This window comes from Betta splendens, chromosome 5 (genome assembly GCF_900634795.4).
Source record: "Betta splendens chromosome 5, fBetSpl5.4, whole genome shotgun sequence".
NCBI lineage: Eukaryota > Metazoa > Chordata > Actinopteri > Anabantiformes > Osphronemidae > Betta > Betta splendens.
The window spans coordinates 20,347,947-20,360,562 of record NC_040885.2 but is presented as its reverse complement, the minus strand read 5'-3'; the positions used below and the strand labels follow the sequence as shown (position 1 = coordinate 20,360,562).

The 12,616-nt window shown below is 44.5% G+C and overlaps 2 protein-coding genes across 7 annotated transcripts; both read right to left on the bottom strand.

Moving 5' to 3' along the window:
* Window positions 1–576: 576 nt before the first annotated feature.
* LOC114855633 (RNA-binding protein 39-like) lies at window positions 577–10,044 on the bottom strand. Of its 6 annotated transcripts, none has more exons than XM_029150943.3 (16): window positions 9,713–10,043; window positions 8,839–8,901; window positions 8,285–8,349; window positions 6,456–6,505; window positions 5,845–6,021; window positions 5,163–5,216; window positions 4,969–5,086; window positions 4,666–4,818; window positions 4,398–4,556; window positions 4,255–4,320; window positions 3,923–4,127; window positions 3,771–3,857; window positions 2,024–2,147; window positions 1,382–1,484; window positions 1,146–1,224; window positions 577–803 (listed from the first exon to the last, which is right to left on the bottom strand). In XM_029150943.3, the coding sequence occupies exons 3-16, from the start codon at window positions 8,288–8,290 to the stop codon at window positions 688–690; spliced, it is 1,497 nt and encodes a 498-aa protein (XP_029006776.1). In that variant the 5' UTR covers window positions 8,291–8,349; window positions 8,839–8,901; window positions 9,713–10,043; the 3' UTR covers window positions 577–687. The 6 variants fall into 6 exon arrangements, with proteins under 6 accessions (XP_029006776.1, XP_055364892.1, XP_029006773.1 ...); XM_055508917.1 differs by having other exon boundaries at window positions 9,909–10,015; XM_029150940.3 differs by lacking the exon at window positions 8,285–8,349 and having other exon boundaries at window positions 9,713–10,044.
* A 90-nt stretch (window positions 10,045–10,134) lies between these two features.
* LOC114855634 (zinc-binding protein A33-like) lies at window positions 10,135–12,050 on the bottom strand. The gene has a single exon (XM_029150946.3). The coding sequence runs from the start codon at window positions 12,048–12,050 to the stop codon at window positions 10,665–10,667; it is 1,386 nt and encodes a 461-aa protein (XP_029006779.1). The 3' UTR covers window positions 10,135–10,664.
* Between the last annotated feature and the right edge of the window lie 566 nt (window positions 12,051–12,616).

The following is a 12,616-nucleotide window of genomic DNA, read 5'->3' as shown; positions in this document are numbered from 1 at the left end:
TTGTTTGTTTTAATGAAGTGAAGCGTTATCTTGTGACGTCTGGTTGAGCATTTACAAACTCGAAAAACGTTCTGGAACGCCTCACGTGCGCACGACCCAAAGCAGAGGGGAGGGGCGTGGGCGACCACGCTGTTTACGTTACTGTTGGAGCCAGTGCCAACTGGCTGAGATGAGGTCGCCAGTCCATTGCAGGGACAAACAATTCAAATGTATAATAAAAATAATCTGAGTGAGTGTGGGTGTTCCAACTACAATGACCCAGGCTCATGAAGCACTCGTCCAGCTAATCAGCTGAAAATAAATTTAATGTTTTTTGTGAATATGCCATATAAAATAGGAATTAACGACATGACATACGTTTCTAAATGTTACAGTAACACTGAAGCAAGTTAAACTGGGCAGCACAAGAATCAAATCAGAGCAACATCATCAAAACCAGTCTTTCACCATCTTCAGTCAGATTAGAGTGAAATAACGCAGACTGTGGGGAAGTCTTTCAGTTCAACCACAGATGCATGTGCGAAAACATATTTGTTCAACAGCTTTAGACTCTGAATGAAGATGCAGAACGCTGAGTGACTGCAAAATAAAATTTAATCAACATTTTTACAAAATCAAATCTTTGTTAGAAAAACAATGAAATATCAACAACCAGTAAGCTGGCACCAACTTTATCATCCCGCCTCATCACAGCTCACGGAGCTCAACCAGAAGTCCGTCCAGCATCCAACAACAGGAGAGGACGACGTAAAGCAGGGGTGGGCTCTGGAGTCCAGTCACCGCCGGGGGGGTGGAACCACAAGCTGTGTGGCAGTAACGGATTCTGGGAACAGGTTATGGTACGTGGGCAGAGGGACGTATGCTGCAGTGATCATCTTACCTAAAACAAGGTCAGAGCTGTTATTCCTCTGTTTTAAATCACAGGCCTCCCTCTGTGCCTTCAAACACGTATTGACTATATAAGTTTCCACTGTGCCTGTGTTTTATTCTCTGCTTGTTTTGCTCTCCACTGTTGCTAAGTGGTGTTTCAATGTGGGATTGTTTGGCTTTCTGTAAATGTATGTGTCTTCTGGAAGGTTCTTAAACTGGAAATGGTGCTACATTAAAAAAATAAAAAAAGAACTGAAAATCAACTGAAGTTTTACCAGCAAAGTATCTCCCGTGCAGCGCGTTGACAGTGGCCATAGCAGCCGGGATAGACGGGCATTTCACATACACATTTCCCTGAAAACAACCAGAGTTCAACACATAAGTGAGGTACGTCAGGTGGAGGTGAAGAACATCAACATACTGTTTACTTGTACTTGTACAATATTTCCATTTCATATTATTTACTTCTCTGGAGTTAATTTACACAACATGGGTCTAACATGAATTGTACCTCAGAGTTTTTGTCCACGTAGATGTGAACGACTCCTCCATGTTTGTTACACTCCTCTATGACATCATGCTGGATATCCAGCTCCCAGCCAGGAGGCTCCTCACTGAAACAGACACATCAACACAAACACTCTAGGTGAGTCTCTCCACAAACTCCCTGGAAGCAATTCGTCCATGTGTGAGGATGTCTGATGGCCTCTTATTTTCCTACTATGAATAAAAAAGTCATCAAGATTGAACATGAATAGAAATATAAGCAAACAATATAGTTACATCTGTAATGAATGAAAAAATAGACCACACCAAAAAAATGGTAACGCAAAAAAGGTTTCTCAATAAAATACTGAACACAGATTTTCAATAAGAACTTCAGTCAAGCAGGCCATTTTAAATCAGTCACGAGGTCATGACCTTTAACCAACCATAGAGATGTGACAGACTGGACGAGCTCTTCACAAGTTCATTAAATTCGGCTTCTTTTTTGCACTCAGCTAAATTTAGTAACAGTAAGTCTGTTTCATTGAATGCTGTTTCTTCCTCACTGTCCTGTTCTGAATGTGACTTGTTTAATGTTAAGAATCTCAGGTGCTAATAGGAAAAATTTGCAGTGTGTAGGTGCAGGATGTCAGACAGGGGAGCCTACCTGTTGGAGTTGAACATGTTGGACAGTTGGAAGCAGTGTGTGGCAAGTGGCTGAGAGGGGAGGTTCAGGGCAGCAGAGTTCATACTCATGTTCAGAGCCGGGTTGATGACTGGGTTCATGGCAGCTGAGACAATAAAACATTTTTTATGCATTAGTAAAGTGACATTTGTCCTTAAATGTGTCAAGTTCTTCACCAAACATGAAACAAAACCAAGAGCCTTTGTTAAAACCTGAGATGCTGAGAGTTGCAACTTAGGTGGAAGTCACACTGGTACAACTTTACCAAGTTACGGTTCCTTTAACCCAGTCTAGTTCTGATCTCTCACTCTGATTTTCAGATATTACTACTACTTCTCTTTCGGCTGTTCCCATCAGGGGTCTCCACAGCAAATCATCCTTTTCTATCTCATTCTGTCCTGGGCATCTTCTACATTTACACCAGCCAACCTCAAGGCCTCTGTCAGCACATCCATATATCCCCTCCTTGGTCTAACTCTTGCTCTTTGCCTGATAGCTCCATCTCCAACACTTTTCTACCAATATATATACTATCCCTCCTCAGTCTGGCCTCTCTGACTTTGTTGTTAAAGCAGCAACCTAACCTCTGATGAGCTTTTTCCTGATTCTGTCCAACCTCGTCACTCCTAAGGAGAACCTCAGCATCTTCATCTCTGCTGCCTCCGTCTTTGCTTCTTGTCTCTTTTTCACTACTTTCGTCTCTAACCCATAGAGCAGAGCTGCTCTCACCACTATCTTTACACCTTTTCTTTGAGTCTTGCTGACACTCTTCTGTCAAACAACACTCCTGACACTTTCCACCACCCGCTCCAACCCGCCTGCACTCGCCATCACACTGAACTGTTCAACCCCTGCACCTTCTTCACCTCGCCATCTGTTCTTCCACTTGCTCTCTACTCTCACTGCAAATCACAATGTCATCCGCAAACATCATTGTCCAGAGAGATTCCTGTCTGACCTCATCTGTCAGCCAGTCCATCAGCATAGCAAACAAGAAGGGCCTTAAAGCTGATCCTTGGTGTGGTCCCACCTCCACCTTGATCTCTTCTGTCTGACCTACAGCACATCTCACCACCGTCATACTCCTCTCATACATGTCCTGGACTGCTCTCACGTACTTCTCTGCCACTCCCTGTCATACGCCTTCTCTAGAGCCACAAAGACAGAATGCAGCTCCTTCTGATCATCTCTGTACTTTTCCATCAACATTCTCAGCAAAAATGGCATCAGTGGTGATCTTACGGGGCATGAAACCATACTGTTACTCACAAATCTCCATCTTCTTTCTAAGACTGGCTTCCACTACTTAATTGTGTGGAGTCTGATTTACAGATGTTCCAGGTAAATATGTTCTTGTTTATTAACAGTTCCCATCCAGGGTCTAAGTGTTTGTCTTGTTTTTAATAATGTTAATCAGGTGACAGACAATGTGTTTTACATTGCTGTTGCTTTAGTGCTTGACGATTACTACAACTTGCCACGAGGTCTTTCTGCTGCCTCGTCCATTCTCACGTGTACCTGCCAGCTTTGACAGGTGCCCCACACAAAGATGTTACAGGTCTGACTTGTGAGCAAGTGTTTGTCTAAATCAAAATGTTCAGACAAAGCTTTACGTGTGAGAGGCTTCAATCCACAACCAGTCTGAGTCATATCACCTATAATCTGCATTTCTTGGTGATGTAGAAAAAACTGAATGTGTCTGTATATGACGAAGATGATGTTTCTGTACCTGACACTGCTGCCATGGCTCCTATCGCAATAGCTCCACTCATCTGTAGAGCCTGCTGAGCAGCAGGAGGGATCTGCAGACCAGTTCCTGTGAACACAAGCACAGAGTCAGGACGGATGTCCTGTAGGTGTCAGCACTGAGCTCTGTCTCACCCTCTGCCAGTCGGGCCATCAGCTGGAGTCGTCCGGTGGTTCCCAGTTCAATGCCTGTGCGTTCCAATTCGTCGCTGTCAAGGAAAGATGAAGCAGTGGAAGCATCGGTCCGCTCCGTCACATGCCCGACTTTCATTGGTCGTCCAGCCAGCTCAAAGCCATTGAGCTGCTCCAGAGCTTTCTTTGCACACTCTGCATCTGAAAACTGGCATAGTCAACGAGAAACCGTCGCACTGATGAGGCTGATTTATACAAACACTGCTGTAATAAATCTCTTGTTTGAACAATCCACAGAACCAACGTGATTAATATGATTATGTTTATAAACTCACAGTAATGAAGCCGTAGCCTTTGGATCGGCCCGTCTCACTGTCCATCATCAGCTGGATGCTCTCAATCTGATGGGACCAGAAAACAACTGTTAGACATGTGTGCATCTTAGTGTGTGAGGAATGTGTGAGCTGTTCTTTCCGACCCGTCCAAACGGCTCAAAGATTCCTCTCAGCATTTCCTCTGTGATGTTGAAGTGCAGGGAGCCGACGTACAGCCTCATGGGTCCTGAGGATCCTTTCTGCAGGCTGTTGGCGGCTGCTGCCGCTGCTGCTGCTGCGGCTGCTGCTCGGTTTTTCTCTGCCTGAAAACACACAGATAAGTTACATTACATGTCGTCATAGCTACAGGTCAACAGGTGTGTGTGTGTGTGTGTGTATGTGTGTGTATGTGTGTGTATGTGTGTGTGTTACCTGTGAGGCCTGTACGATAATGGGAACTCCCAGGAGTCGTTGCCCCGTCAGTCCGATGGCCAGAGGAACTGAGCTTGATTCCACAAATTCGACGTATGCAATGCCTTTGGACCTACGGGAGTTCCTATCTGAGATCATCCTCACATCCCGAACCTGCAGAGTCATTCAAGCAAATCAAGGTTTTACGGCGTAATAATAACAACAACTATAATAATTGAAACTTTTTTGACCTTCTGCTGGGCAATGCTCCACCCACTGAGCTACCAGGTTGCTTAATAAGGCGGCAGATATGTTTTACTGTACCTTTCCCACAGCTGAGAAGAATTCCTCCAGGTCTCGGGGTCGAATCCTGGCTGCTAGCTGCATACAGAACACAGTCCGAGCATCTCGCTCTTCTGGAGTCAGGTTATCCATCGGAGGCCTAAGAACAGAACCAGCATAACCATCCGTCACAGCTGAGTGAAGACAACAGCTCTGCTCAGTGAACGTGCTCTCACCTGATCGGACTCTTCTCTTTCTTTACAGGGCTTTTACTCCTTGACCGCCGGCGGCTGGAAAACAAAAGTCACAATTGTAAACTCGGAAGACACCTTTTTCCACACGCACGCACGAGGTAGATAAAGGGCATTGACCGTTCAGCTGTCAGTCTCAACACAGCTGCCAAAACAGGATAGGTGAGCATTTTTCCAATGGTGAATCATTAAAATGTGCTGAGATGAAGGAAGACCTGCCTCTGGGACAACACAGAACGGGTTAATGTTTTCAGTAGGAGTGAGGTGCGCACACGCGTAACGCTGCTCAACCGGATACAGAAAGGTGTGTGGTTTGAATTTTGTGCCTCTGATGCCCCAAGATGAAAATCTTTCCTGCCAGACTTTTGTGTGTTTGTGTGTTCTCCGGCTTCTTCCGATAGTCCAAAAACATGCATTAGGTTCATTGGTCATTCTAGATTGCTCGTAGGTGTGTGTGTGTGTGTGTGTGTGTGTGTGTGTGTGTGTGTGTGTGTGTGTGTGTGTGTGTGTGTGTGGGATCCAGCACCCCTGTGACCCCACATTATGTGTGACCCCACATTATGTGTGGGGTCACACATAGGGTCGGGCTGATTATGTGATGTCTAGCCACCCTGACCTTAGTAATAAATTGGAAGTACTTCCTGATGTGCAGAACTGAGGTACTCACTGCTTGTGATGGTCTCGGTAACGCCCCCCCCTGTCTCTGCTGCGACTGCGGCGGTGCTCTCTGCTGCGGCTGTGACTTCTCCGCCTCTCTCTGCTGCGGCTGCGTTTACGATCTCGACTGCGGCTTCTCTTTCTATCGCGGCTCCTGCTGCGCTTTCTGTCGTGGCTGCGCTTTCTCCTGCAGGACACATTAAACCCAATAAATGCAAAGCCCAAAAGATTATGTTGCTCAACAACCTTCTGGACCTGCTGACTACTGTATAAGGCTTTCATCACATATATGAGTGAGGACCAACACATAGTGGTGAATCTAATGCTACGTTAGGTCAAAAAAGACATCGGAGTGATGCACAGCCCAAATCAGGGGTGTCAAACTCAAACCAGTCCCTTGCTGGTTTTTCAAGTCTTCCTTTTCCAGAGCCTGCCAATTACCTGGATCAGGTGTGTTAAGTCAATCAGCAGCCAACTGTTCAAGGTGATCAGCAGGGAGACGTGGAAAACCAGCAGGGACACTGGCCCTCGAGGACCGCAGTTTGACACCCCTGGCCTAAATAATTACTAACTATCACAGCAGTGACAGACATAGGCAGAGATGAGAGGATGTTTGCTTGCCTCTTGGTACGTTCGTCCTGACCATTGGGACTCAGGGCCTTGGTGTCGTCCTATCAGGGTCGACAGAGAACAGCATGAGGAGGCGACATTGAGGAGTGGGGCAGAGGAGGGGGGTTGGGGGCAAGAGAGAATATAAACAGTTAAAATCAGTCACATTCAAACTGGCTGTTATGTTCTGTATAAAATAGTCAGACAGCACGGCCAGCTTAGTGGTGAGGTGTCAAGGCACCTTAGCTTCTTTTCATGCTCCAGTGGTGCTTACACTCCAGCGTCAACGTCATGACTAAATCTGCTGATGCAGCCTGTGCTATGTTGATCATCAGCTGTAGATGTCAATATGTTGAAGCCGGCTTCCAGTGTTGCTATTATGTCCTATGTAAGTGCCACCAGAGTAAATCGGCAAAGATGCCTTGAATTTGGCGACGCCTCACCAATAAGGCATCGCTGCTATTTAAACATGGCTAGTGTCAGGTTTGAGCTGGCAGGAGGTGTCAGCCTGAGCTGTGTGCTGGGGGTTCAGTGTGGCTGGAGCTCCAGCATTTCAGTCCAGCTCTTTTTGCAGTCAGGTGGTTGCTGTGGTTGTTTTCGAGACACCCAGAGAGTGTGACATGTTTCATGTTTCACTAATGGTTTGGAAACATCCAGTTGCAGGTTCTCCTGCTGATCCAGTTCTGATACTGTGTTCACCATTAAACTGTGAATGGAACCTTTTGCTTGAGGCATCTGTCTGTGTAAGAGGAAACTCCTCTTAGCTGCGGGACAGAGGAGCAGGTTCAAACACAGTACTTCTGCAATGTGTCAAACATCTGTGTGCCATTTCTTACCTGCATCAAACTAAAGTGACCTATCTCCCCTGAGGTTTCTGTAGAGCTTCCTCTCACCATTAAATCTGAATCTTGCCTTCAGCCCTGACCACAACTAAGCTGCTCTTAGACCAGGTCAGACCTGAAAAGAGGCCTCATTTATAACACTGTTTATAGAATGTGTGACTGTATAAGCAGATTCTGTCTCAACCACTCAGAAGAGTCAAAAAACTCATGTATGTTTGTTTTTTGTTGTAGCTGAACAATCACCGAACATTACTCTTAAGTAGAGGCAGTTTCAACCAGAAAGAGGACAAACACAAACACGTAACTGCTGCACTTTGCACTTGTTGTTAGCATGAGCAGTTTAGTAGTCAGACCCCATCAATCCAAGTGTAACGATGAAGCGGTGAATGATTCTGTTAGTTCCCTGTGTACCTGCTGTTGGCTTCAGAAAGGTTTAAGTTCTATCTGAAAATTAATACATTTCCAATTAGAAACTTTAAGCGCAGCAGCTCTGAGCTACTGACCTCATTAAAGACATGAAGACTGACTATTTAGCGAAATGACTGAAATGAAAGTCGAGCTGATATTAGCATGACCTCATGTCCCGCAACAACATTCCAAACTGAACTTGTTTTGCACGTGATCACACTTGATGTGTTGTCATGTGACTTACTCATGTCAGTTTCCACATTGTTCAACGCAATTATAAATGAGGCTTCAAACCATCTAAGACCTAGACCCTGGCTTCTCCTCTGCTCCCAGTGGGTTTGCCATCCTCACAGTTCCATTCTGAGTGTCTGCAATCAGCTCAGAACAGGGATGCAGAATCACAACATTATGCTAAGCTAACAGCTATCTCAAATGAAAGCTGCTCTGACTGAATCTTAATTTGCCACAAACGTCAACTGGGGGGGAGGGCTGGACCCAAACCAGATGACAGTTTACAGTTACCAGGGCAACCAAAATCATGTTACCACGGGGACCACAGTACAGCAAAGCATGATGGGGGCTGTTTACTACCTTCATGTTTGTGACAGATCACACTGGCATTCAGGGAAGTAGAGGTGAGAAATCGTTAGGCAAGTCTACAAAGAGAGATAGATTTAATCATGACAGTGTGTGAAGGAAGGACAACATTTTTATCATCATCATCATCATCATCATGGGTATCAGCCTGACTCTACTGCTCAGAGACTGATAAACAGCTCAGTTGCAAGATTGGCATAATAAACTGACATAATCAAAAGAAAAATTAAAGCTTAAAATGCAATAATGTGTTAAACCTAAGCAGAATGAAGCTTCCTGTCGCTGCCTGCTTTGTGTGAGGTTCACCTTCTCTTTGTCCTCCGTGATCTTTGGACAATTCCTAAACTAAATCACAAACATTCTAAGGAATCATATTGAGGTTTAGGTTGATGATTATTTTTTATTATTATTATATTCATTATTATTTTATTTTCATTTTGAGTTAAATACAACTGTAAATGTGTCCGAGTTATGCATAGACATGCGAAAACAGCTGTGTGAGGAGCAGCAGAGTCACACTGAGACTGAGAGGACAGATGGATTCTCACCTTTCTGTATGGCGCCTCTAGCATCGCCTCGATGTCCAGGTCATCTGCCATTCTGTTAATGCTCTGTAAACACAATAAAAGCATCCAACTCTTGTGAAAATAGAAATTTACCAGTGACTCAACAGAATCAGAGTGATAACTGTCTGAAAAAATATTTGCTTATATATAGCAAACAAATAAAGCAAAGCAGCTTGTCTGTTTGAATCAATGTGGGACCATGAGGGTGTTTGAGTTCTGTTAGAAGAAAAGAACCCTATGGACCTAAAATAGTCAACCTGCAAACTTAATAGGTTTTTGATTAACGCAGTTGGGAAGTAGTTGTTGTTCAGCATATTCTCCAAATCCCTTAGATATAGCTGTTCATATTTATCAGAAACAGAATCGTTTCTACTAATCTATAGTAATGGTTTAAATTCAATTCAATTCAATTTTATTTATATAGCGCCAAATCACACCAAAGTTATCTCAAGGCACTTTACAAAGTAAGGCTTCGAATCAAATGTTTGACTACATATAAATTGCTGTTTATTTGCAGAATGTCATCTCCCTCAGAGAATGACACGTAAAACCGTAGGTAAACCAGGGAACACCGCCACTGGGGACTTTGGAGACTTTATAACCTTTATAACATTTTATTAAAACACTAAGAATGAATACGACAGTGCAGAGTCCAGCATTTGTGTTAAAGTGGACCCTTAAAGAATGGTAGGGGGCTTCACATTAACAATGTTTTAGCAGAAAAAAAATGGTTCCCTGCACGAACTTGACTGGTGTTACTGGTCGTGGTTATACACAGCAGAAGTCACCAAGACTGGAGCAGTACCAGAGTTAAAACACATTTCATTCATTCTGCACATGAGCAGCTGCTACTCACGTTGGATAACCTACAACTCGGACGTCACGCTGGCCGATCAGCTTCCAACGACCAAGTAGCCACCGGGTCAAACACCTCAGGCCTGAACAGGTAACGACTAGCAGCTAGCTTGTCGTGCTAACACTGTGGCTTTCCCGGTATCTACCGAGTCTCTAACCGAGCTGGTGTTGTCGCCGTGGTGCGAAGAGGCCTATACCTGGATATGCAATGGCTCGATACGTAAATGGCCAGCAAACTGACACTCGGTCCAATAAACGGTGCTCTGTGCTCGCTGCCCCTAACTGTGCTTTAAATGGCGACTATAGGACGCCTGGCTGTTATCGCGAGACCTGCTACTGCGAGATCCCAATACAACCGAAGTAAAAAAGATAACAATGCATTTCTGACACAAGCAGCTCAACAAAATGAAGTGGAAAACAAGAGAAAGTTTTATTTTTAGTTTTATTTGAAGGATCATTTGGAAATAATATAAAGCTGATCTGCGTCTGAACAGTTCCTGCTATTGTGGGAAGGTTCCACATAGTGCCAAGCCCTTCAAACTAACCAAACAACCAATTAGCAATTCAATTTATCACTTTTACTATTTGAAGAAAAAGTCATAACTTTAGTATATATGCATTTATATTACATGATCATCACTGTTATGAGGTAACTCATTGTTGATGTCTTCAAGCCTGTCAGACTAATTTTGTGCTCCTGCTCACAACAAAAGGGCCAACATTGCTGTCTCACTTTCTGAGCAGTTTTCTGAGCCTCTGCTCTGGTGGCTGACTCTGCCAGGTCCTGATGACTCATCCTGTTCCAGATTTAGTGAACGGCTTATTCTCACAATCCTGCACAATCCAAAGGGTCAAGCAAATTCACCCCCTCATGTGAGCTGAATGTTGTCCACAGATTTGACTGAGACCCAGGTATCATCCATCCACTGGAACCAGTGGAACCAGTGGCTATGTTAGACCTGTTTTATCACAGTGATTTTCACAGGTAAAATCTTCACTGGGATATCATCTACGGTGCTTATGTATGGAATCATCCTCTTTGTGAAACTGTGTTTGAATGTGTGTATGTGTGAGTTAGTGTCAGGATTAGAAAATGACAACTTTCCTCTGCTCCAGTCCAGACTCACTCGGATCCTCTGGAGTGTTTTCTTGACACGGAGAAATGTTTCTGGAGCTGGGGGTGAGTCTGTTGAATATTTACCTTCACAAAAGCCTATTCCCCATAATTCAGAATTGATCTTTCCCTTCCTCTGAACAGACTTTGTTGACAAACCTACTAACCAAACTGTATTATTTCCAACTTCAACATCCCAACTGTGAATTCCAGAATTATATCCCTCAGAGCCTAGGAGGATGGGATAATCATCAAACCTCTCTGGATTATCTGGAAGGTGCTGTTTCTCTCCTCGTCTCACACTGGTCAGATCTTCAGACAGGATCAGATCCGAACGAGCAGTGTTTGGATCTAGAACCACAGGAGTGTAGGAGACCACATCCTTCATCCTGTTCCAGATGTTGAAGCTCAGGTTGCCCAGATGTTTGGCCTGGTCTATCAGAGCTCCTGAGGGCAGCTGTGGATCCTCCAGCAGGGGGCGCTGCTGGACTCTTTCCACTGCAGCCTTGTAGTTGAGCAGGAAGGAGACGTCTTCAGCTCTCAGCTCCTCCTCTGTGGCTCTGACTGTGTCTGACAGAGCTGCTATGTCTCTACTCAGAGCCTCCATCTTGTCCTTCATCCTCTTAGTCTTCTGCTCCTCTTCCTCCCTCAGTGCAGCCATCCTGGCCTCCTCTTCCTCTTCTAGAAAGCAGTGAAGCTTCTTAAACTGCTCCTTAATCTGCGTCTCTGTGTGTCGGGTCTGGACCTTAATGTGTTTTACTGTCTGATCAAACTTCACTTGTACTTCCTGACACAGCTCAAGTTTGTCCAGTAAAAGTTTCAGGGATCTCTGCAGATTCTTTCTGTGATCGTTTGCAGCTTCATCGATGGGTTTAAATCTGTGGTTGGTGTGTTTCTTTGAATCTCTGCAGATGAGACAAACCGGCTGCTGATGGTCCAGACAGAAGAGTCTGAGTTTCTCATGGTGCAGACTGCAGAGAGTCTCTGATGTCTGACCTCTGTCTTGTAAGAAGGACTCACACAAGTTTTTTAATACTCGATTCAAAGGTGGGTCTAACCTTGAAGATTTTCTCTTACAGACTGGACACTCTTGTGTTGGTTTCTCTTTCCACCATCTCTTAAGACAGTCTCTACAGAAGCTGTGGCTACAGGACAGAACAACAGGATCTGTGAAGACCTCCTGACAGACAATACAGCAGAAATCCTCCTCTGACCCTGAAGCCATTTAGTCCTTGAATGAAGCTAGAAACACAGAAAAGCATGATGTTGTCAGTCACAGCTCTGCAGATTACTGCATCACTTCCATCATTATCATCATGGTAGGAAAGTACTGACCCATTATGACAGTATAAGCCTTTATATACATCCAGAATAACTGTGCCAAAGGGGAGAACTTCCATAGGTCTAATGACATGTACAGTACATTAGACATGTATAGAAACACGGATACAAGGACACGCACAAAGGCGGTTCACTCTGCCCATGTCTGTGACATGTAGGCAGCTCAGCATGATTGATTATGATGCTTGAATCGAGCCACTTACCTCAGGCTCCTCCAGTCTTTTAGAGTCACAGCTGTGTCAAAGCTCCAGCTCTGTAAAAAATGTCTGACTTTACTGAGTTTCTCGCTTTCTCTCCTGCAACTGGACCAGAAGAAGCTGTTAGTTGGTCTGAAGCTGAAATGTACCTGTTTTTCAGGTTAGAACGGTTTCCTGATTACGTCAGATGAGGGGTGGTGCTTTTCTCACACTTATTTTACCGGATGCTTAGACGTGACCAACACTGTGCTAC